At 44.8% G+C, this 25029-nt stretch overlaps 1 protein-coding gene across 1 annotated transcript in view; it reads left to right on the top strand.

Annotated features, from left to right (window-relative positions):
* LOC133224537 (nuclear transport factor 2-like) overlaps nt 1-20546 on the top strand; it is a 48053-nt gene extending 27507 nt beyond the window's left edge. Inside the window, exon 4 of the mRNA XM_061376070.1 lies at nt 19996-20546. Coding sequence (XP_061232054.1) covers nt 19996-20109 — 114 coding nt within the window. The 3' untranslated portion in view covers nt 20110-20546. The remainder of the gene's footprint in view (nt 1-19995) is intronic.
* Nucleotides 20547-25029: the final 4483 nt, after the last annotated feature.

The following is a 25029-nucleotide window of genomic DNA, read 5'->3' as shown; positions in this document are numbered from 1 at the left end:
TGCTCAGATGACAGTACCCCATTTAAAAAGCCATTGATCAAATTTATAGGACTAAAAATAAATGAATAAAACTGGGATTAAAAACCACCTCTGGAGAAATGTATAGAATAGCCTCCGAATTCTGTGTGTTCTCCTAGCCATGCAGCCGATGTGAATGGTTAGGTATGTGAGGCTTGGGGGTGCTTAACCCAGGCCTCGTCTCTAAAAGGAGAGAGACAGCACAAAAAAGAGCTTTCTAAGAACAAGAATCTCCTAGGAAAAGCCCAATTCCCTCAAAACCAAGAACACTGAATGGGACCCACTCCTCAAAGCAATGCCAAGCTCATTGCCCCTCCAACCCTGCCACAAAAAATTCTATAAGAGATGAACTACCTCCATCTGGGTTTCCTTGTCATCATGTAAAGGAAAAGCCACAGCACAGAAGTTACTGTGGCTGTGTGCTAACTTAACATCTGGTCATCAACACCTGTATTCCTGTTTGATCCTCTGCATTCAAAGCACAGGACTCCATCAGAGTCCTGGCAGCAGGGGTGTGATGCTACGGAGAGGCATGCTGCTCCCAGCTGGGCAGCCTGAGGAGTGCTGGCTGCTCTAAGCCACACTCTCCCCAGATATGCCATCGTCTGCACTGTGTTACAGGAGCATTTATCTTGATGTATCTGGCCTGCCCTTGCCCCTCCTCTCTCCGTGGGTAAAGCACACGAGGTCTGGAAGAGCTCTTCCTCTTTGTGAACTGCTGTGAGATTTCTGCCGGCAGAAAACTGTACCTGGATATGACAAGTGAAAAAGCAGCCTCCTATTTTCTGGCCTGTATTATTAAATGGTGGGTTGCCCTTAACATGATCCCAGATAAGCCAGAAAGTGTTTTGCCATCAGCTTCAGCAGAAGCGTGCTCAAGCCCTAGATACCAAGGATTTGTTGATGGCAAGTCACCTAGAAAATGAACTGAAATTTGTAAAGGATGTTGTTGCTCTCATGTCAAAAGACAGAGTGGTAAGAACTGGGAGGACAGACAATATATGACTGTTTTCACACTACATTACTATACAGATCAGCTAAAACTTGAACCTGATGACCAAGAATGCCTTTCTCAGAAATTGCATGGAAATGCATGATCCTTAAGTGGTTTTCTGCTTGGGATCTTTCTCATTTTCTTTTGATGGGCAATGGTCACCTTTAAATCTGTGACTTTTGATACTGCAAGTAATGACTGCTACCACAAACACTGCAGAAACATATATTAATTGAACACTGCTTCTCTTAAGGTGCTGATGGTGACTATGATGAAGTTTCACTATCCTTCAGTAAAAGAAATCTATGAACTACTATGTGGTTTTCTCTATATATCACTAAATGCTCTACTGTGCTGGTTGTCTGACAGTAACAGACTTGTTACCCTATTTGTACCTTGGTAATGTACTGCTAAATGGAATTAATAGCTTGCTAAGCTGAACTACTTTGCTGTGTTCTGTATGCTTTGCTGGCATTCACCCTGTCCTGTGTAATTTTCAGGCTTCAATGTATTTCTTCAAGCGCATCTCTCAAAGAAAATTCAATTATATGACAGATATAATTTGTATTGGACCAAACCATGCAAATCTTTCATTGTTGCAGATATGAATATTTTATATTACACAATGAGAAACTAAGAGCAATTCTATTTCATTTAGCCATGGGGTCTCCAGTCAAGGATGTGGGGTTTTGCCTAGCCCTTTGCATTGACCTTGGGCAGAATTTCTGAAGTATATCTAAAAAGAAAATATGTATTGTCTATGGTATTCAAAGAAAATGAAGATAGCACTCATAGACCCTATGCTATACAAAGCTCTTATCAGTGAACAGAACTTCATTTTAAAATTACTGTAAAAAGCCAGCTCATTTTCCTTACTGCTCTAGAACAATTTGTTAGGATTGTACTTTTGATAGCAACTAGGAAACATAAAAATGTGGATCCCATGTTCTTTCCTTTGTGTGTACACTGAACTCCCTTTATATTCACATGAGACACATCTATCTGCTCTCATTTATACTACACTTGTGAAACTTGAATGTACAGAAGTCCAGTTCTTTGTGATTTTCCCTGATGTACTCCAGTTGAAATTCAAGCCTTTCTCCTTTAAACCAGAACTGAATTATTAACTATATAACTCATTGCAATGACAAAGTTAAGAATGTAAAATTAAGTATCTAAGAACAAAAATTCCAAGCATATAGATCAAAAAGTTATTCAGAAAAATACGGCTAAGATTTCTAACATATTGGCAGTAACAGAATCCGACAAATAATAAGGGAAATTTATGGATCATAACTAATATGACGTAATCTATGCCATAGAGTTGTACGACTCCTGCATAATTTAAAAACTTACGAAATAAAGCAAAAGTGAGACACTGTATTATCTATGCTACGGGCATCCCTCCTTCTCGATATCTGTTAAATTCATTTAAGAACTGTATATACTGTTTTGTGCTTAATGTATGGAATACTTTCAGTTCTATGCCCTTCAGCATGCTTATTACTCCAGTTATTCCTATTAATTAAAATTATTTTATTATTTCTGAAAAGCTGCTGCCGAATCCGCTTTCCTCGTGTGGGAAATTATGAAAGATTCAAATCTGGCAGAAAATTATTAGTGCAATGTGTTTTAAAATAAAATTCCAAATCAGTAGGTGGACTAGAAAAAGCAGTGACTTAATTTCTTTGTATTTATTCTCTGAAAGATGAACCCTGCAAACTGCTCAATATTTGAAATTTGATCAACTAATCTTCATAACAGTTCTGTGCCTGTATTACAGAGCATGTAGATCTTTCCAACCTGCTTCTGCTTTTGTTTTAATTGAAGGGTGGGTGTCATGAAAGAATTTGAACTGCATAAAGGAAAGCTTTGTGAGAAAAATAAAGCCCCTGTGTTTCAAGCCTCACATCTGGAATGCAAATTTTGAGTTGGACATAGCTGATTTTGGAGGGGGAAACTAAGGGTAAAGAATTTCAGTGATGTTATCTGAGCTGTGGTAAAGATCCCAAATAAAATGGGATAGGATTAGTTTATGCCTTCTAGAGCATCTCAAGTCACTCAGCTGTGGGTCTTTGCTATGTCTTAATAGGACATACTCAGAATTTGGGGAACAGACTATAAATTGTTTACTTTGCCTTAAATATAGTCCAGGATTTTCCTTGTTTTTAAAGTATACTGCTTCTCTATGCTGTAAAGACATAACATGAAAGAAATAAAGGAAGTGTTGTCTTCGTGGGAATTTGCTATCTCTACAACAAGTATTTGAGAATAATTCCCTTTTCTTTTAATTTTTTTTTTTTAATATGTCCAGTCCTGAGTTGTGTGAGAGAGGAGGAAATTCTCCTCGAGCCTAAGCACTGAGAAGCTGCAGTGCAGCTGGGCTTAGCAGAAATGGAGGAAACCTACACTAAAGCTACTAAAGGTGGTAATATCTTTTTTCCAGAGGTATAGTTTTAAACTGTACTCATGTCAGTAATGACATACTCAAATTTGGTGTGAAAACTACTTACACAGCTTGTAATAGATGCCTCAGTGACCTAAGAAGACCATAGGGCAAATGAGAGTATAATAAATGCTTATTAATACTTGTGATTAGAAGTGATTCAAGCTGAAATGATTCTGCCTGGCTGGTTTAAACTAAGCCATTAGAAAGGAACTGACATGAATGTGAATTCATTCCAACTTAAGCATGGCTACAAAGAAGACAGAGACTCTCCTTTTATGAAGAGTCTCATAAAAGTAGGACCTTGTTCTTTCTTTAGCTTGAGAGCTAAAACTGTGGAAACTGCCCAGTGATGCTGTGGCTGCCCCATCCCTGGCAGTGTTCAAGGCCAGGTTGGACAGGGCTTGGAGCAACCTAGTCTAGTGGAAGGTGTCCCTGCCCATGGCAGGGGGTTGGAACTGGATGAGCTTTAAGGTCCCTTCCAACCCAAACCAGTCTGGGATTCTAAAAGATTAAGGATAATGGGTACAAGTTACTCCTGGGGAGATTTCAACTGGACATGAGGAAATTTTTTCACATTGAGATCAACCAGCCATTGGAATTATCTTTCCAGGGAAGTGGTGGACTCCCCAGTGCTGGACACTTGATCTGGCTGGACAAGGGTGCTGGGCCATCTAGTCAGGTTGTGCTTTGCATAGAAAGGTTGGAACAGGTGGTCCTTGAGGTCCCTTCCAAACTAGTACTCTGTGATTCTGTAATTAGTCAAAAGGGAAATTATTAATAAGATACTTTACAAAGTCATATCATAGAATGGTTTGGGGTTGGAAAGGACCTTAAAATCATCCAGTTCTAACCCCCTGCCATGGGCAGGGACACCTCACCCTAGACCATATTGCCCAAGGCTCTGTCCAGCCTTGCTTGCTGCTACTTAGTTTTCTTAAAGATTCCTTCATAGCCAGGAACCTATCAAGCAGCAGTGAGACCATACCGGAAAGCTAGAATAAGTGCACAGGTTTTGGTGCACAGGCTACCTCTTCAGTGTGGGTATGCAAGCATCTGTTCTGGGCTGCTTTAATGGTGATAATACTTCCCCTGAAATAGTTGGCACAACTGCTGCCATGTGCAAATGAACAAGAAAAAGAAAACCCACCCAAAACCAAAAAGCTAGGAGGTGTAGTCAGGTTAATAAATGGTTAAAAGGGTGGTGTCACAGTCAGAGGTTTGGGTGTCTTGAACATGGGTCCCAAGTTTGTAGGCCAGGTCTAGCAGGGGCTGGTGGAGCTGGTCTGATAAAGAAGGGAAGAGCAGTTTTGGTAGGAGGCTTGCCAGACTGGTCAAGGAGGCTTTAAACTAGGTGTGTTGGGGGAGGGGGGCATCATTCCATCTCAACACACCCAGTCAGTTGCCAGAACCTATAATAAATGCTCAGAACAATGTAGACATATTCCAGCTGCTTCAGCCAATGAGCCAGCTTCATTTGGAGCTCGGCTCAGATGCCTCTATACAAATGCCCGTAGCATGGGTAAAAAACAAGAGGAATTAGAGATGTGTGCACGTCTACAGGGGTATGATATAATAGGCATCACAGAAACATGGTGGGATGGCTCCTATGACTGGAGTGTTGGAATGGAAGGTTACAGACTCTTTAGAAAAGACAGGCCTGGCAGGCGCAGAGGGGGAGTTGCCCTTTATGTTAGGGATAGGCTGGAGAGTATGGAACTCTGTCTGGGGACAGGTGAGCAGTTAACAGGAGAGTTTGTGGGTCAGGGTTAAAGGGAAAACAGCGATGGGAGACATTACTGTGAGGATCTGTTACCGCCTGATCAAGGAGAACCTGTGGATGAAGCACTCTATAGACAGATAGGAAAAGCCTCACGCTCACAGGTCCTTGTTCTCATGGGTGACTTCAACCACCCTGACATTTGTTGGAATGATGGTATGGCCCGGCACAAGCAATCCAGGAGGTTCCTCGATTGTGTGGAAGACAACTTCCTTCTGCAAGTAATAGAGGAGCTGACAAGGAGAGGTGCCATGCTTGATGTCGTGCTCACCAACAGGGAAGGGTTCATTGGAAATGTGGCGCTCCAGGGCAGCCTTGGATGAAGCGACCACGAGATGGTCTAATTTGAGATCCTTAGGACAGTGAGAAGAGTGTGCAGCAAGTTCACTGCCCTAGACTTCAAAAGAGCAGACTTTGGCCTCTTCAGGAACCTGCTTAGTAAGGTTCCATGGGATATATCCCTAGAGGGCAGGGGGGCCCAAGACTCTTGGTTGATATTCAAGGATCACCTTCTATAAGCTCAGGAGTGTTGCATCCCAACTAGAAGGAAGTGCAGCAGGAGGGCCAGGAGATGTCCTTGGATGGATAAGGAGCTGCTGAGGAAAATTCAAATGAAAAAAAGAGTCTTATAGAAAGTGGAAGCAAGGACAGGTGGTCTGGGAAGAGTACAAGGATGTTGTCTGGGAAGCTAGGGGCCAGGTTAGGAAAGCTAAGGCCCAGTTAGAATTAAACTTGGCTAGGGATGTTAAGGATAACAGGAAGGGATTCTACAGGTACATAGCAAATAAAAAACAGACTAGGGAGAACGTAGGCCCCCTCAGGAAGCTCTCGGGAGAACTAGCTGCCCAGGATTTGGAGAAGGCTGAGGTTCTGAAAGACTTCTTTGTCTCAGTCTTCTCTAGCAAAGGCTCTGACCACACCACCCAAGGCTTGGAAGGCAGATGCAGGGACTGTGAGAATGAAGACCTTTGGCCCACTGTAGGAGAGGAACTGGTTCGAGACCATCTTAAAAATCTGAACGTGCACAAGTCCATGGGTCCTGATGAAATCCATCTGTGGGTCCTGAAGGAGCTGGCAAAGGAAGTTGCTAGGCCAGTGGCCATCATATTTGAAAAATCATGGCAGTCAGGTGAAGTTCCCGACGACTGGAAAAAGGGAAATATAACCCCCATTTTCAAGAAGGGGAAAATGGATAACCTGGGGCATTACAGACCAGTCAGTCTCACCTCTGCCTGGCAAAATCTTGGAGCAGATTCTCCTAGAAGGCATGCTAAGGCACATGAAAATCAGCAAGGTGCTTGGTGACAGCCAGCATGGCTTCACTAAGGGGAAATCCTGCCTGACCAATTTGGTGGCCTTTTATGATTGGGCTAGAGAACCGATGGACAGTGGTAGAGCAGTTGATGTCATCTATGTGGACTTGTGTAAAGTGTTCGACTCTGTCCCACACAACATCCTTGTCTCTAAATTGGAGAGACATCAATTTGATGAATGGACCACTCGGTGGATAAAGAACTGGCTGGATGGCCGCACACAAAGAGTTGTGGTCAGTGGCTCAATGTCCGGCTGGAGACCAGTAACGAGTGGTGTCCCTCAGGGATCGGTGTTGGGACTGGTCTTGTTTAACATCTTCGTCGCTGACATGGACAGTGGGATTGAGTGCACCCTCAGCAAGTTTGCCGATGACACCAGGCTGTGTGGTTTGGTTGATACGCTGGAGGGAAGGAATGCCATCCAGAGGGACCTTGACACGCTTGTGAGATGGGCTGATGCCAACCTCATGGAGTTTAACCATGACAAGTGCAAGGTGCTACACCTGGGTTGGAGCAATCCCAGGCACAGCTACAGGCTGGGCAGAGAAGAGATTCAGAGCAGCTCTGCGGAGAAGGACTTGGGGGTGCTGATCGATGAGAAAATGAACATGAGCCGGCAGTGTGCGCTTGCAGCCCAGAAAGCTAACTGTATCCTGGGCTGCATCAAAAGGAGCATGACCAGCAGGTCAAAGCAGGTGATCCTGCCCCTTTACTCTGCTCTCGTGAGACCTCACTTGGAGTATTGTGTGCAGCTCTGGTGTCCTCAACATAAAAAGGACATGGATCTGTTGGAACAAGTCCAGAGGAGGGCCACGAGGATGATCAGGGGACTGGAGCACCTCCCTTATGAAGATAGGCTGATAAAGCTGGGGCTGTTGAGCCTGGAGAAGAGAAGGCTGTGTGGAGACCTCATAGCAGCCTTCCAGTATCTGAAGGGGGCCTATAGGGATGCTGGGGAGGGACTCTTCATTAGGGACTGTAGTGATAGGACAAGGGGTAATGGGTTAAAACTTAAAGAGGGGAAGTTTAGATTGGATATAAGGAGGCAATTCTTTCCTGTTAGGGTGGTGAGGCACTGGAATAGGTTGCCCAGGGAGGTTGTGAATGCTCCATCCCTGGCAGTGTTCAGGGCCAGGTTGGATGAGGCCTTGGGTGATATGTTTTAGTGAGAGGTGTCCCTGCCCATGGCAGGGGGGTTGGAACTTGATGATCTTAAGGTCCTTTCCAACCCTAACTATTCTATGATTCTGTGATTCTAAGGTGTACAGTGCTTTTAATTGCTTGTGTTCGCACTGTCCTGATTGTTAGGAATCCTCTGCCTAATGCAGTAAGAGGTGTATATCAACATGGCAAAAAGCTGCCCAGTTCATCAGCCTGTTGAAGAGTGACTTTATTGACGCGTGTCTTGCTTGAGGAGTTTTCTTTCATTCATTTGTCTACTGTACACTTGACCTGCTCATACTTATGGCTTTGTTCCTTTCTTAAATTCTGGCTGTAGTTTCCTCATTCACTTTTTCCTTTATGGCTTTACAGTAATTTATCTTACCTATTCCCCTCACCCTGATCACAGTTTTGCAAGCCAGAGAGTCAGGCTCAATTGACTTTCCTTGGTAGAAAGCTGTCCTGTAGCTGGATCATCTTTCTTGTCCTTCTCTGGCCTTTCCTTATTGTATAATTTTTCATTTATTTAGTTTTTAGTGATAAGAAATGCATGCGGGATTTGGTATGTGGGTGCTCTCTATGCACTTGTGCAGTTTCTTAATTATGGGTTTTAGTTCTCTGTTCCATTCTAATAATTGCTAACCCTGTGCTTGCCCTGATAGCATTTGAGCTCCCAGCTGGTTTAAAAAAAATAAATATAACCTCTCCATTCTAATTTCAGAATCATTTTCCTGAGAGACCATAGCCAATATGTTTTTCCTCTGAGGATTAGCATACACTTACTGAAACCACACTTCATCTACACCACTTTACTTTGTAGGCAGTTATCACTGTGAAATCCTAGCAGTGATTTTAGAGCTGAATGTTGCTTTTACATGCACTTGATCCTTCTAGTGCTCTGGCAGACCTGCTGGTTTGTGGTGAAACTGATGGCCTTAACAAGTTGATCCTCTGTCCTGGGTTTAGCAGTAGCAGTCATTTTTTCTCCTTCTTAGTAGCTGGTGCAGCGCTGTGCTTTTGACTTTTGGCCTGGGAACAGGGCTGATAACACTGATGTTTTTAGTTAGTGCTCAAATGTTTAGTCTGACCAAGGACTTTGTGAGTCTCATGCTCTGCCACGGAGGAGAGGAAGCTGGCAGGAAGCAGAGAAGGGACACAAGACCCAAAATAGCCAAAAAGGTATTCCATATCACAGTTCATCATGCCCGGGATGTAACTGGGAGTTACCCGGAAGGGCACTCACTCAGTTGGGCTCAGTCAGCAGGTGGTATTGTATTCTCTTCCCTTGTTATTTCTGTTATTATTATTATTATTGGTGGTAGTAGTAGTTATTTGTGTTATACCTTATTTATTGGACTGTTCTTATGTCAATCCATGGGAGTTACATTCTTTCCATTCTCCTCCCTGTCTCTTCAGGAGTGAGGGGGGGGGGAGTGGACTGCGTGGCCATCTTGACGACAGGGTTTAAACCATGACAGTTCTTTTTGGCACCCAACGTGGGGCATGAAGAGTTGAGTTAACGACAGATCTGACCGGAGTGTATCTAATCATATTTGCCATAATTATTCATTGTTTTGGATTAATAGTCACTCATCACAATGCTGATTTATTGGCTCTCAAAGTTGTTGCTCTTGATCTCACAGTTTCAGCATATCGGCCCTTACTTGCAGCTGGTATTTGCTGTGTTACTGTTTTTCAAGTGTGGGGCTTGGGCTAAGGTTCTTGTCTCATTGTACCTTATGGTAATGACTTGTAATACAATAGAATCATTGATCATGAAATTGATCTGGCTTATTTTCCCCATGTGGTCACCACCTTTATACTTTGGGAGGTATATAATAGAAGTGCTTAGCAGTTACACATCTTTTTTCTCCTTCTCAGGAGGTCAACCTGTGAAGGAGACATTCTCTTACCCTCCCAGCCCCCGCCTCCCCCCCCCCCCCCGACCATTTACAGCATCGTTTGAGAGTTTTGAATTTTTTTCAGTGGCCTTTAAATACTGTTTGCTGACTGTGATGGGGATCACCATGTTGGCACGCATACAGAGTGTGTTTTGCCTACGACCATTTAATGTGAGTTCAGGAGTTAAGCAGAGTCACGTTTGGGTCTTGTCTGGGTTTAGACGACGATATAGGAAGACCACGAGATTTTCCCCGAGGCTGGACAGCCATGAGTGGCAGGGTGTGTGGGATAGTATGGATAAGTATCTAGGTCAGTGGGCCCCTCTAGTGCTTTGGAATTTCACCACCGAACAAGTGGAAAATTCAGAAAAAATTAGTAAAACACTTAAATGATGTGTGTTGTCATTCTGGCCATACCAGAGACGGACAAGACATGGCAACATGCTGGGGCTTGGCCTATGCTTACAGGGCCTTGCTCAACAGTATCCAGCACCTTAAAAAGGAAAAAAAAGTCCCTGGATCTGAGGGCAAAGCAACAGACAGCGCAGCTACTCCAGTTCCAAGCACAGCAGCTACACCACCCCCAGCAACAAGTACAGTTGCTACTCAAACTTTGGCTGCAACGGATAGCGCAGCTACCCCAGCGACAAGTACAGCAGCTACTCAAACTTCAACTGCAACAGACAGCGCAGCTGCCCCAGCTCCAAGCACAGCAGCTACACCACCCCCAGCAACAAGTACAGTCGCTACTCAAACTTCAACTGCAACAGACAGCGCAGCTGCCCCAGCTCCAAGCACAGCAGCTACACCACCCCCAGCAACAAGTACAGTCGCTACTCAAACCACAGTTATAATCACTGCAGCTAAACCAGAGGACCAATTCGTACCAATGTCAGTTGCCCATGTATGCAAGAGGAAAAGCAAAAAAGAGGCAAGAAGGGTGAAGCAAGATGAAGAAACAATGTACTAACCACCCAGTCCAGCATTTGATCAGGAGTCATCGTCACATGTCGAAGAAGAAGAAGAGGTGACTACTCAACCTCGGACCTCAACCAAGCTAAGGAATATGCAAAAAGATTTTACCTGTCAACCATGGGAGCACATCACCACCTGGTTGCTCCAATGCTGGGACAATGGGGCCGATGGTCACGAACTAGAAGGTACAGAAGCCAAGCAGCTGGGATCACTTACTAGAGAAGGGGGAATTGACAAAGCAATTGCAAGAGAGAAAGAGTCCCTCTGTCTTTGGAGGCGGCTCTTGGCAGCTGTGAAAGAAAGGTTTCCATACAAGGATGATGTTATGAGTTGTTCAGCCAAGTGGACTACTATAGACAAAGGCATCCAGTCTCTGAGGGAATCAGCCATCGTAGAGATGATCTATCACGTCAAGCCGAATAACGGGGATATACCCATAGATCCAGATGAAGTCGAATGTACACGACCCATGTGGCAAAAACTTACACAGAATGCGCCATCATCATATGACCATTCATTTGCAAAAGTAACCTGGAATGACATAGTACCACTAACAGTGGATGAAATGATTCATAAACTCTGAGAGTTCAAAGACAATCTCACCCCTTCCATCATCTCAGCTGTGGAAAAACTGTCCCAGGATCTCAAACAACTGAGAGATGATCTATCTGATATATCCAGCTCCTCAGGTGTACCAACACACGTTCAAGCTATTAACAAAACGCATCCTATTTTTCTAGAGAGAAGATATAGAAGGTATACGCCACGGGCCACCCTATGGTTTTACCTGTGGGATCACAGAAAAGACATGAGGAAGTGGGATGGAAAACTTACTTCAGCTTTGGAGGAATGGGTGAGTGAATTGAAGAGGGGAGCAAGGGCTAAGACTGATCATCCCATGAGAGCTGCGTCTTCAATCTCTGGTGAGCAGGTTCCCAGATGGAGTGGAAGAGCTGATTTTACTCCAGCTCCTGTGATAAAAAATAATAATCCCTTTCTACAAGACTTAAGTGTCCAACATTGTGATGACTATTAACGGGGCCCTGCCTCCATCCAGGTGGAGGTAGGGGACAGTCGGATTTACCAGACTGTGTGGATCTGGATGGCCTGGCACATCAGTCCCACAGAAGTATAAGGCTCTAGTAGATACCGGTGCACAGTGGACCCTGATGCCATCAAGCTGTCAAGGGGTGGAACCCATTTATATCTCTGAAGTGACAGGAGGATCCCAAGAGATGACTGTACTGGAGGCTGAAATCAGCCTGACAGGGAGGAAGTGGCAAAAGCACCCCATTGTGACTGGTCTAGAGGCTCCATGCATCCTTGGCATAACTACCTCAGGAGAGGGTACCTCAAAGACCCAAAAGGGTACCGATGGGCTTTTGGTATTGCTGCTTTGGAGACAGAGGAAATTGAGAAGCTGACCACCTTGCCTGGTCTCTCTGAGGATCCTTCTGTTGTGGGGTTGCTGAAGGTCGAAGAACAACAAGTGCTAATCGCGACCAGAACAATGCAGTGGCAGCAATATTGCACCAACTGGGACTCCCTGATTCCTATCCATAAGCTGATCCGTAGACTAGAGAGTTAAGGAGTGATCAGCAGGACCCGCTCATCTTTTAATATCCCCATATGACCAGTGAGAAAGTCTAACGGAGAGTGTAGACTAACAGTAACTATCGTGGCCTGAATGAAGTCACCACCATTGAGTGCTGCCGTACCAGACATGCCAGAACTTCAGTATGAATTAGAGTCAAAGGCAGCCAAGTGGTATGCCACGACTGATATTGCCAATGCATTTTTCTCAATTTCTGTGGCAGCGCAGTGCAGGCCACAATTTGCTTTTCCTTGGGGAGGTGTCCAGTTCACTTGGAACCGACTGCCCCAGGGGTGGAAACACAGCCCTACCATCTGCCATGGACTGATCCAGACTGCACTGGAACAGGGGCAAGCTCCAGAACACCTGCCATACATTGATGACATTATTGTGTAGGGCGATACAGTGGAATAAGTCATTGAGAAAGGGAGGAAAATAATTCAAAGGCTTATGAAGGCCAGTTTTGCCTTAAAACGGAGTAAGGTTAAGGGACCTGCACAGGAGATTCAATTTTTGGAAACAAAATGGCAAGTTGGATGTCACCAGATCCCCACAGCTGTGATCAACAAGATAACAGCAGTTTCTCCACCAACTAATGAGAAAGAAATACACAAGCTTTCTTGGGTGCTCTGGGGTTCTGGAGAATGCACATCCCAACGTACATTTTGATTGTAAGCCCTCCCTATTATGTGACCCAGAAGAAGAATGATTTTAAATGGGGCCCTGAGCAACAACAAGCCTTTGAGCAAATTAAATGTGAGATGGTTCATGCAGTAGCCCTTGGACCAGTCCAGACCGGGCCAGATGTGAAAAATGTGCTCTACACCGCAGCCGGGGAGAATGGTCCTACCTGGAGCCTCTGGCAGAAAGATCCAGGGGAAACTTGAGGTCGACCCCTTGGCTTTTGGAGTTGAGGATACAGAGGATCTGAGGCCAGCTATACCCCAACTGAGAAAGAGATACTGGCAGCCCATGAAGGGGTTTGAGCTGCTTCAGAAGTGATTGGCAGTGAAGCACAGCTCCTCCTGTCACCTCGGTTGCCCGTGCTGGGCTGGATGTTCAAAAAAGGGTCTTCTCTACACATCGTGGACCAAATGGACTCAGCAGCATTATAGGGATTGATCCATGCACTAATAAATTATCTTTGTCTCTGTGTGTATATGGATGTATATATGTAAGAGTGTCGGAGTGGGAGTCGGGCCAGGAGTAACGACGCAACCTCAATATGAGTATGATCGTTCTCGTTTATTGTTTGCATACACAGTGTTTATATAGGATTGTAAATCAGCCACGCTCCTAAAGCAGAGCTATCATTGGTCCCCAACAACTGTTCACGCGCCTCTCTATACATTGCTATTGGCTAAGCTAAGTTTTACACACATATCTCTACAACAGCAGGGTGCATGCCTTGCGATAAGCGGTGCATTCCTTGTGGCCAGCAAGCTCCTGTTTCAGCGTTCTGCTTACATTTCTTCAACTCCAGGCCTCCCCGGCTCAGCTGAGTCAGAGAGAGTTCAAGGCTGTCTCACTCGGCTCTAATCCTGGGTTGTGCAGGCCCTCGTGAGAATAACCATTGCTCCACAATTCCCCCGTTTTTCTTTTGCACAAACCAGGATGCTTGCTGTCACACAAGGAAAATTTTGCTAAGTGATCTACTAAGTAAGCTTTGCAAACATTGTAATAAGCAAGGTACCAATACAGGCACATCCCGTTTTCTAACCTACTTATTCCTCCCTTCAAGATGCTCATTAACTACAAGGTCAGTTTACCCCCCTGCACAGCTGGTGTTTTTTACCGAGCTGGGTTTCTCACTGACTTTTACAAAACTGGTCCCTGGCCAAGTTCAGCCATGGGAACATAACCCTTGCCTGCCAACCACGCTTCCACAATTTCCCCTTTTTCTTTTTCAAGCATATTTGTTACAATTTTCATAAGGCTTTGCTGAATACATTGAATAATACAAGGCAAACAAATCAAGATAAGCAAAAGTAAGAAACATACAGGCAAAAAATGACTTAAAATACTGCTTAGCCAGGATCCTAGTCCCAGTGATCTTAACCAAGAGGTGAGGTCCCAAAAGTCACCTTCTTTTAATTTGTGCAAGTTGTCTTTGAGTTGTTGCAGCTCCTTGTGTATAGAGCTACTATGGCCTGAGAGATTCATGCAACACGTATGGCTCTCTGGTAACAGGGGAGGCCATCCTTCACATCAAGGTCTGGCATGGCATGTGTCCCCACCGCTCCACACCTGCTGGGTTGCAGCCAGCAGTGGAGCTAAAGGTTCTTCTTGGTGGCAGGCACAGAGGCGAACCCAGCCTTGCCCTTGATTGTGGTAGCAGGCATTTGGTCAGCCTCAGTCCTTGCATCTTGTTGTCAATGCAGTTTCACCTGCTTCATCCAATACCAAGTTGTTATTATGGCAAGGCACACACACAGATTTACATTAGCAGAGTAACTATTACAGGGTGCAGCAGCATGTTGAAGATGCTGATGCCAGCAAGGGACTAGCCAAAGAAATTTCTTACCAGTGGAATTCTCTCACCCTCTTAATTTGTTCCATTACCTGCTTTATAACACTACCATTGTATTAGAATATTTCTATCTTTTGCTTTAGCATTTTCTAGCAGCTACTACAAATTTTCATACTCTGACATCTCTTTTACAAGTGACAAATCCATATAATACAAGGTGTAGTTTCTTATCAGCAACTGGCTAGTAAATACAGGTGGTTTCATACACAAAATCAAAGCCTCTAACAATAGCTACTTTACAAACACACATATTCAAGCTGTTACTTTTCAGTTGCCCTCAAATGATGTTTAGCAATCATTGTTTTTTTCTCTTCCTCTATCTCATTCTGCTTGGGGTATTCACATTCAGCTCCTGCAGCTGAGGCATCAGGTTCCTCCATTTGTCTGTCCAGCTCATGGCAAGGCTTGACAAACTTTGCAGGCAGTCACCATGGACCTGTAGGCAGGAGGACACAAATACACCCCCTCCTCCAGGTTATCAGTTCTTGAGAAGTAGATAGGTTCTGTATCTGCCACCCTGATGCTGCTTAGGTGACGGCTCGTAAGGCTTGTGGTTGCACTACCCCTCTCGCTTTTTCAGTTAGCAGTACTTGTTTCAACCGATCTATCTGTTCCTCCAAGTCTTGGACTCATCCCCAGGTTACTTTAAACATATTAAGCTTGGCTTTGCTTTATTTTGTTTTGTTTTGTTTTTTCTCTCCTCGGCTCTGGTGTCCATCCTGGTCCTTCCACCGGTGGAGCACCGGGAGCCGAATCGGAGGGCAGCTGTGTTTGAACATGGGGACTGAACTCTTATCAAATAACTCCCTTTTTTTTTTTTTTTTTTTGAAGTTGCTCACCCTGCTTTGCATGGCTACAAACGCCTGCCTGCCCGGCAGCAGCTACGGCTGCCTGCCTGCTTCAGCAGCAGCCATAAATATCTGCCACCAACCTCACTTTTGCATTAACCCTCTCTTGTCTGAAATGTTAAACTACTATCTATTAGAAACTTTTACATGAACCCAACAACAAAAAATACACAGAACACCGTCTGCCCTCAACACACACACACACACGTATGGGATCCCACAAGCACAGTCCACACAACTACAATATTTGAAGCACAAAATCCAGACAATCATTACTCCCACTACACAATCCCACATACAGAACGTGGCACAAGGACCCTGTGGAGACTAACAAAAAAAACAGCTCCGAGAAGCATCATTGCAGTGCGAGGTGGCAGGCTCAACCTTAGCAGGCGTCCCCGCAGAGGCTCTGCCTCCCCCACATCGCATGAGGCTTGGGCTTTTATACTGACCAAAATGCACACTCATTCCGACACAGGTGGCCAGCCTATGTTGGAAGAAGTAGCTAGCAGTATTTATAAAGGTCTTCAAAGGTCGATAGAAACCTGGACATACTTATTTTTACCAGCTTCTAGTACATGAGTATCACAGAGAGAATGTATTAAATGAGTTGTATATAAGTCCACAGTCCATCACAGACCTTTCCACTGCAGGTCTTGATGCAGAACTTTTACTTTAATGTAAAAAAGGTTGCTCCCTTCACCTTAAGAAGGACTGAAAACATCCATAAAACGGATGTCCTAAGATCAAATTTCAATTCATTCAATCACTGACAAGGGGGGGCGGCGGGCTGCTGAACTAATTTACTTTACAGTACACTGTTTCTTTTTAAAATGTCCCGTCCGTCCACAATTATAACATCTCATACCTTTAGTACCCCCGCGATCGCTCTAACCTTATTGTAAAAGGGGTTTAACAGCAGCAGCAAAGGCAGTAGCCATGTATCCAGCCTTTTCCTCTGCTGTGCTCACTTTAAATCACATCTGAAGGTGGGGAGTAAGCAACAACTGAGCTATCATACGGATATCATATGGTGCTAAGATATATGCAGAAAAAAATGTGCAGTAATTGCCCAAGTATACAATGATTTTAACCCGTAGGATGTTACCGGTTGACGCACCTCCTTTACTGCCTTTAAATCCAGTGCCTCCCACTCCTTTCCCCCCTGTGGAGTGTTAAACACCTGGAATGCTGAGGGACCCATAGCCGAAAATTCCCCCATAACAATTGCATCTTTGACCATCCCTCGCCAACCTTTAGCAGGGTTATTACTGTAATCCCCTACCCCGTGCCCAACACCCCCCTCGCACTCCCCTTTCTTTACTACTGGATTGTAGGAGGGTGGGGCAGAGGGTTCTGAGGTTTCTTTTGTCTCCAATACTTTAATTTCTTCAGCAGCTGTCGCAGTTGACCATCACTGAGGCTGGATCGCATCTGCCGATGAACCAAACTGTCTGAATTGTCTGAGTCTGAGTCGGGATCAGGAAGGGGAGGGTACAAGTCCGGTTCTGCCGGAGACTCTGGGTCTGGTTCCAATTCCTATTCGGGGTCTTCATCCTCTGGGTCGAAGGTGACCGCGTTTGCACTTTCTACTTGTACTTTTGGACGCAAGCGCCGTTTCACTTTATCTTCCCCCTTATGCTGAGGAGGCTTCTGTGATGCCGTGCCAGGCACAACGGGGGGGGGCTTCCCTCTCTGCCCTCATTTCTTTTAAGGTCTCTAGGACAGAGTTCCATTGGTGTCCACAGTTTTTGCCACATGGTTCCCCCAAAGTCTCGCCATTCCGATACGGAAAATATCAGACAAATGCCCTCAACATGTCCCCATTTCTGGCTTAACTTAATTAATCGCATCAGCCGCTTCACCGGCGCTTCTTTCCCTCTCTTGGAGAGGATTCTGGCAAGCAAGTTGGCTGTAGCTTCCTGATCCATAGCTGCACCTGGGGGTTAGAGAGCTACTCTAACACCGGCTTTCCGCATCTGCCTGGACCTCTTGTCCCCAGCAGGGCTTCCCCCAGCCGATTCTTCCCGCTCTGACCCTCCTCTTGCTGCTTACCACAGTCTCGGAGATCTTTGGTCGGGAACCATCCTCTGCTACCAGATGTCGGAGTGGGAGTCGGGCCAGGAGTAACGACGCAACCTCAATATGAGTATGATCGTTCTCGTTTATTGTTTGCATACACAGTGTTTATATAAGATTCTAAATCAGCCACGCTCCTAAAGCAAAGCTATCATTGGTCCCCAACAACTGTTCACGCGCCTGTCTATACATTGCTATTGGCTAAGCTAAGTTTTACATACATATCTCTACAACAGCAGGGTGCATGCCTTGTGATAAGCGGTGCATTCCTTGTGGCCAGCAAGCTCCTGTTTCAGCGTTCTGCTTACATTTCTTCAACTCCAGGCCTCCTTGGCTCAGCTGAGTCAGAAAGAGTTCAAGGCTGTCTCACTCGGCTCTAATCCTGGGTTGTGCAGGCCCTCGTGAGAATAACCATTGCTCCACATAAGAGCAATGGTATATTGAAATTGTGGGATCTGAGCATGATGTGAATGGTATGGAATAAGGGGTGGATACTGTCCTGGGTTTAGCAGTAGCAGTCATTTTTTCTCCTTCTTAGTAGCTGGTGCAGCTCTGTGCTTTTTACTTTCGGCCTGGGAACAGTGGTGATAGTACTGATGTTTTTAGTTAGTGCTCAAATGTTTAGTCTGACCAAGGACTTTGTGAGTCTCATGCTCTGCCACGGAGGAGAGGAAGCTGGCAGGAAGCAGAGACAGGACACCTGACCCAAACTAGCCAAAGAGGTATTCCATATCACAGTTCATCATGCCCAGGATGTAACTGGGAGTTACCCGGAAGGGCACTCACTGCTCAGTTGGGCTCGGTCAGCGGGTGGTATCGTATTCTCTTCCCTTGTTATTTCCATTATCATTATTATTATTGGTGGTAGCAGTAGTGATTTGTATTATACCTTAGTTACCAGACTGTTCTTATCTCAGTCCATGAGAGTTACATTCTTTCCATTCTCCTCCCCATCCCTCCGTTTCACAGTCAGTTTATCTGTTTTGTTTTACTTTTTAAAGTAAAGATATTTCTTTTCATGTGCTGTTCTTTGTGGAGAGCAGCAGAGCACTGTGAATAACTGTTCAGCTCTCTGACAGGCTGTTTCATATGCTGCTCTAGGTGCTGCTTTTCAATGCCTTGTTTTTCAATGCCTTGTTTTTCAATGCATTTCTCCCTTTTTCTGAAGCTGAATGGACGTGTGATGAAGGAATAGACCTTGAAATGCTCCCAAAATCCTAAATTGAATTGTGAATATGAATGACCACACTGTGGTCGCTATCAGAATATTGTTTTCTAGCTTGGTCCCATGCTGTTGTGTGACTTCCAACTCATTTGGGAATCATTTCTGTTGTTTTGAGGCTCTAGTTTCTGCATGGTGTCTCTGAGGAGACTGCTAAGCATTCGGTGGAAGAACTAGTCTCCATCTAATACTACATTAACAGAATCATAGAATAGTGTTGGAAAGGACCTTAAGATCATCTACTTCCAACCCCCTGCCATGGGCAGGGACACCTTCCACTAGACCATGTCACCCAAGACTCCATACAACCTGGCCTTGTACACTGCCAGGGATGGAGCTTTCACAACTTCCTTGGGCAACCTATTCCAATGCCTCACCACCCTCACAGTAAAGAACTTCTTCCTTATATCCAACCTTAACTTCCCCTGTTTTAAGTTTGAACCCATTACGTTCTACCTTTGTAGTAAATAACAAATATAGCACATGTCCTATGCTAGTGCATGCAGGTGGATTGTCAAACGCAGGAATTCTGAGGCTCTGCTGCAAAGATTCTCTGGGTTTGGAACACCTCACTGCAGCTATAGCAGATACTTTGCTCCCTTTGAGCTGTTCTTGACAGCAGAGGGAGGAAGTACAGTGTTGCTGGCCAGCTGAACCTGCTCTGGGAATGCTTTCAAAGGCTTCAATCAGTGCCTATGTCATTGAGGCAATATTGATACTGACTTCCACAGAAACTCCCTTCTGTCACCAAAGCACAGTACCTAAAATCTGATTTTGAAGCACCCTGGTTTATGCCTGGTTCTCAGGCAAGGCCCAAAGCAGATGTGCGATTCAACACTGAGGAAGGCATGCTCTTATCAGTGTGGTGAAGCTGATGGAATGACATGGCCCAGAGTCTTCCAGAAAACCCAAACTTCAGGTCATTGCATTATTTCTGTGTCCTTAGGCCCTCTGTGTTTGTCTGCATAGTGCTCTGGAGCATAACCTCTGGTTGTATTATTTTCTCTCTCAGTACTCTGCGTCTTACAGCATGTGGCATCACTGTGAATGTTAGCTTTTCAGTTGTCTTATGAGTTTTGGAATACATTTGTAAATAAAAGAGCTTTTTGAACTTTTTTTCCTCTCTCTCTGCAGGCTGATGAAGATCCTATCATGGGATTCCACCAGATATTTCTATTAAAGAACATCAACGACGCCTGGGTTTGCACCAATGACGTGTTCAGGCTAGCACTGCACAACTTTGGCTGAGCTGGCAACCCTGAGGCACCCAAGCTTTTATTTTTTATTTTTAGGTTGTTTTTTTTTTTTTGACTCCTCTCCTCTTACTGGTATTATTCACACTCACAGAACATTCCAAATATCATACACAAACCTGCAGTGCTGCAGAGTATGAGCAAAGCAAGAGCTGTGACCTGCCCTTCTGCTGAGTTTACATTGTCATAGATGACTTTTTTTGTGCATGATGTTTGGAAGTTAGACTTAGCTGCATTTGACAAGATAAATTTGTATTGTACCAGCATGCCTTGGAAAGAAGTAATAATGGAAAAGGTGGTTGTTTATGTACTGACATGATGCTCTATAACCCAAAGAAATGAAAGAACAGCAGCCTGTACAGCCCAGATATTGATTTGTTCAGATGTTTCACTGCTACACAATAAAACCTTGAAATTTTCTTAACAGTTTAATTTGTTTTAATGACTTGGATATGGAGTAGGTGATAGCACTTACTGTGGATGTCCTGTGTCTGCCTGGTATAGAAATGCTTACAAACTGCAGACTGGAGCGCTTGACAGTTGTACCAGGGGAGGAAGTTCTCATATGCCCTTGGCCATACAACTTCTTTCTCCCTCCTTCCCAGCAGCTTTTATAGCAAGACTTCTAGCTTGGTTTTTAACACTAAGTTAGTTCTCAGCTGGTAGATTTTACCAGGACAAATGCCTCAACACCCAAGGATGACAACAGTCACAGCAGCCTGTAGTTAATCTTCACGATGGTCACTGTGGCATATCAAAAACGGACTCCAGTTCTGGTGAAATCTGAAGAGCTTTATTGCTGGCATCCCTTTTATAGTCCACTAAGTGCTAAGCAGTAACTTTCCACTCTGTTACTTCCTTGTCATCCTGATTCAGAAAACTACTAAGGGTTACAAATATTTACATCATTTGGTCTGTCTTTGAATTGCACATCCTGCTTTATCTTGCAAACTGGCTGCTTTGTTTTGCTAACCGATCTTGACACTTCATTGTTCTCTTTACTATTCCCAAGGCTTAAGCCTGACCAGGGCAATAGCACCTGTTTTTTTCTTTATGGTTCCCAAGGCTTAAGCTGGACCAGGGTGATAACACCTGGATCCATTTCGTTAACTATTTCTGTCCCCTCACCCACAGGTCATTACATTCACCCTCGAAGTAGAACGTGCCAGCTGTATTTTCCTCATGGGCAGGACATCACCGCTGCCCTCCTGCAGTTTGTATCCAGCTCTGAAGCTCTGACCAGATCCATGCTCTGTGGGGACTTTCTAAGCATCCCTGTGCTGTCAATGGAACTGGTTGGTAGTACAGCCTTTGATGTGCAGTTTTCCAGGACCTGGTTGGCTGTCGTGCGTCCTCCACCCTGGAGGTGGTAGTGTTCCACCACTAAAGGGATTTACTAATCCCAGACTGGTTTGGGTTGAAGGGACCTTAACGCTCATTCAGTTCCAATCCCCTGCCACAGGCAGGGACACCTTCCACTAGAGCAAGTTGCTCCAAGGCCCCTGGCCTTGAACACTGCTGGGGTGGGGCAGCCACAGCTTCTCTGGACATGCTGTGCCAGCGCCTCACTGCCCTCACAGGGAAGAGCTTCTGCCTAAGATCTCATCTCAGTCTCCCCTCTGGCAGGTTAAAGCCATTCCCCCTTGTCCTGTCCCTACAGGTCCTTGTCCAAAGCCCCTCTCCAGGTTTCTTATAGCCCCTTTAGGCACTGGAGCTGCTCTAAGGTCTCCCTGGAGCCTTGTCCATGTTCTGTCAAGCAGATGAGGTGGCACAGGAGCAGAATTGCCTTCAGACCTCACTGGGCTGTTAGGACCCAGTTTTAAAGGGATTAGCATGCTTTGCTGGGCTTGCTTTTGAAGTTTATGACCATGGCATTGCACTTTTTTTGAGGAAAGCCTGGAATGGGGCATGCTCAAGCCAGTCATGACTCAAATCTGTCTGCTTTGGCCTTTGAATTGGAATAGAACTTTCTTGGAAGATGGTATTAGAACCCTCCTGCTCACTATTGCAACATTCTCATGTTCCCCATTTAAAATTCAGAACTGTTCTGTTGCTGCTTCTATGCTATGAAAGTCGTGCTCAAAATTCTTCACCCAAAGAGATTAGCTCTTTCAGTAGAAAGAGGTGTTTTGTGTGGTTGCTGCTAAGCAAGGATCTTTTAGCTGGAGTTCCAGATCCAAACGAAGCCTGGCAGAGGAGTGAGGATCTAAGAACTTTGCTCTGCTGAAGTATCTGCCCTGCAAGGTCAGGTTATTCCTCCACATAATGAGCTCAGGAAGCTATAAGAGAGCTTGCTTAAAAGTCAGTTTCAAGGGGGAAACATGGGACAGGTGTTAGTTTTAGAACTATCTAAAATGAGATTATTTGAGGTCATTAAAAGCTCAAAGCAGTTATCCCCTGGAAATGGCCATGTAGATTGTTCAGGGGTTCTTTCTCCTGCCTTTCTCCACACAGTCACTCCTGGCTGCTTACTGAGACAAATACTGCTGTTTCTAAATCAGTATTACTTAATATTCTTGACTCCTATAGGAGCTAGTTGGCCTGTGAGGGGACATGGCCGAAGCGGAGGAGGCCTGGGAGGCCCCAGGAGATCACTAACCCCATAACCATCCCACCTGAGCCTTCACGGGTGAGGCTTTACGTGTCCCCCATGGTACTGGGCCTAGCAGGAGTTCATACTGGCAGTACCACCAGGGCCATGGATGAGATTGCCTGACAAAGGAGGGGCTACAGATGTTGTCTATCTGGACTTCTGTAAAGCCTTTGACACAAACCCCCACAACATTCTTCTCTCTAAACTGGAGAAATATGGATTTGATAGGTGGACTGGTAGATGAGGAACTGGCTGGATAGTCACATCCAGAGGGTCGTGGTCAATGGCTCAGTATCTGGATTGACATCAGTGACAAGTGGCGTCCCTCACGGGTCCATATTGGGACCAGTACTATTTATCTTCATCAGTGACATAGTGGGATTGAGTGCATTGTCAGCAAGTTTGCAAATCATAGAATCAAACAGATTGGAAAAGACCTTTAAGATCAAGTCCAACCATTCCCCAGCACTGCCAAGGCCACCACTAGCCCATGTCACTGAGGGCCTCATCTACATGGTATGTGAACACTTCCAGGGACAGTGACTCCACCACTGCCCTGGGCAGCCTGTTCCAATGCCTGAGCACCCTCTCTGTTGAAAAAGCTTTTCCTAATATCCAATTTAAATGAAAATCTAATATCTAGATGGCATGAAGCTGAGTGGTGCTGTTGACACTCCTAGGGACAGGATGCCATCCAGAGAGACTTGGACAGGCTCGAAAGGTGGGCCCATGCAAACCTCATGAGGTTCAATAGCGCCAAGTGTGGTGTCCTGCACCTGGGTTGGGGCAACCCCTGGTATCATTACAGGCTGGGGGATGGAGGGATTGAGAGTAGCCCTGCAAAGAAGGACTTGGAGATACTGGTGGATGAAAGATTGGACATGAGCGGGCAATGTGCACTTGCAGCCCAGAAACCAACTGTATCCTGGGCTGCAGCCAGAGGAGCGTGTCTAGCAAGTCAAGGGAGGTGATTCCAATCCTCTACTCTGCTCTGGTGAGACCCCACCTGGAGTCTGCACCCAGCTCTGGAGTCCTCAGTCCAGTAAAGACAGGGACCTATTGGAGAGGGTCCAGAGGAGGGACACAAAAACAATCGGATGGATCACCTCTCCTGTGAGGAAAGGCTGAGAGTTGGGCTTGTTCAGCCTGGAGAAGTTAAGACTCCAGGAAAACTTTATTGCAGCCTTTCAGTTCCTAAAAGAGGTCTATACAAAAGACTTTTGAGCAGGGCCTATTGCAACAGGATGAGGGGTGACAGCTTTAAACTAAAAGAGGGGGGATTCGGGCTGGATAAGCAGAAAAACATTTGTACAGCGAGGGGAGTAAAATCCTGGCACAGGATTGATAGCAGAATAGACTTCACAATTTTGTTATTGCCCTGAGATCGTGAACCAATCTGCAACTTTTCCCATCATATTTCTTTACTGTCCAGATAGGAGCATTATATTCCAATTCACAATCAATTAATAATCTATATTTTAAAATTTATCAAAATTTTTTAATCTTCTAATTTTAAGGGATATGGTTTTATTCCAATTGGGCAGGCCCCCCTTTTTATTTCTACTTTAACAGGCAAAGCATTTTTTGCCTTACCTGGAACTTCAGTAAGGATTTCTTCTATTTCAGGGAGGTCCTCCTGTTTGCTTTTTCTGTTGAATTAAAGATAAACTCAAAACTGCAATTAATTGATTGGTTTTAACTCTGAATTCCATTTTGCCTTCTTTAAATGTTGCTTCTTGCCCTAATGAAGATTTTGGAGAATTTGGCATGCATAAAAAAAAAAATTTATGCATTCCTATTTGTTATCCCAATTTGTACTTTAAGGGTTGCGTCGTTTTGCACTATTTTTTCTTTTCTTCTTCTTTCGGGGGCTTTTTCTTTTTTTTTTTTTTTTTCTTTTCCTTGGTGGCCAGTAGCTCCCACATCTGTAACAAATTCTTTTCCCTTTGATTTACCGTCAAATAAGTTGCTCCTACATCCACTAAAATTCCACTTTCTCCTTTGTAATCACGTCTCCTCAGACTTCTTTGATACTTTTACAAACACGTTCTCAGGTTCTTCTCACTTCCCAAGAACTCCTCAGGACTCTCTGGCTCCACCACAGATCAATCCACTTATCTTAGTTCCAAGAAATGGACAGCCAGAAATTTCTGATTGTCCAGAACAATATCTAGCCCACCGGAATTTTGTGTGACTAAAATAAAAAAATAAAATAAAAAAAAAAAAAAAAAAAAAAAACAAACTTTGCAGTAGACACGTTGTCACCACATACTGTTACAGTCACACAGCCACAATATCCACGTGAAATGCAGCCACTCTCCC

Source organism: Neopsephotus bourkii, unplaced genomic scaffold (assembly GCF_033783945.1).
Source record: "Neopsephotus bourkii isolate Nb327-2 ecotype Australia unplaced genomic scaffold, CSIRO-AGI_Nbou_v1 NB_1704, whole genome shotgun sequence".
NCBI classification, from domain to species: Eukaryota; Metazoa; Chordata; class Aves; order Psittaciformes; family Psittacidae; genus Neopsephotus; species Neopsephotus bourkii.
Note: the sequence above shows the minus strand (reverse complement) of the source record. Positions and strands in the feature narration are given on the sequence as shown.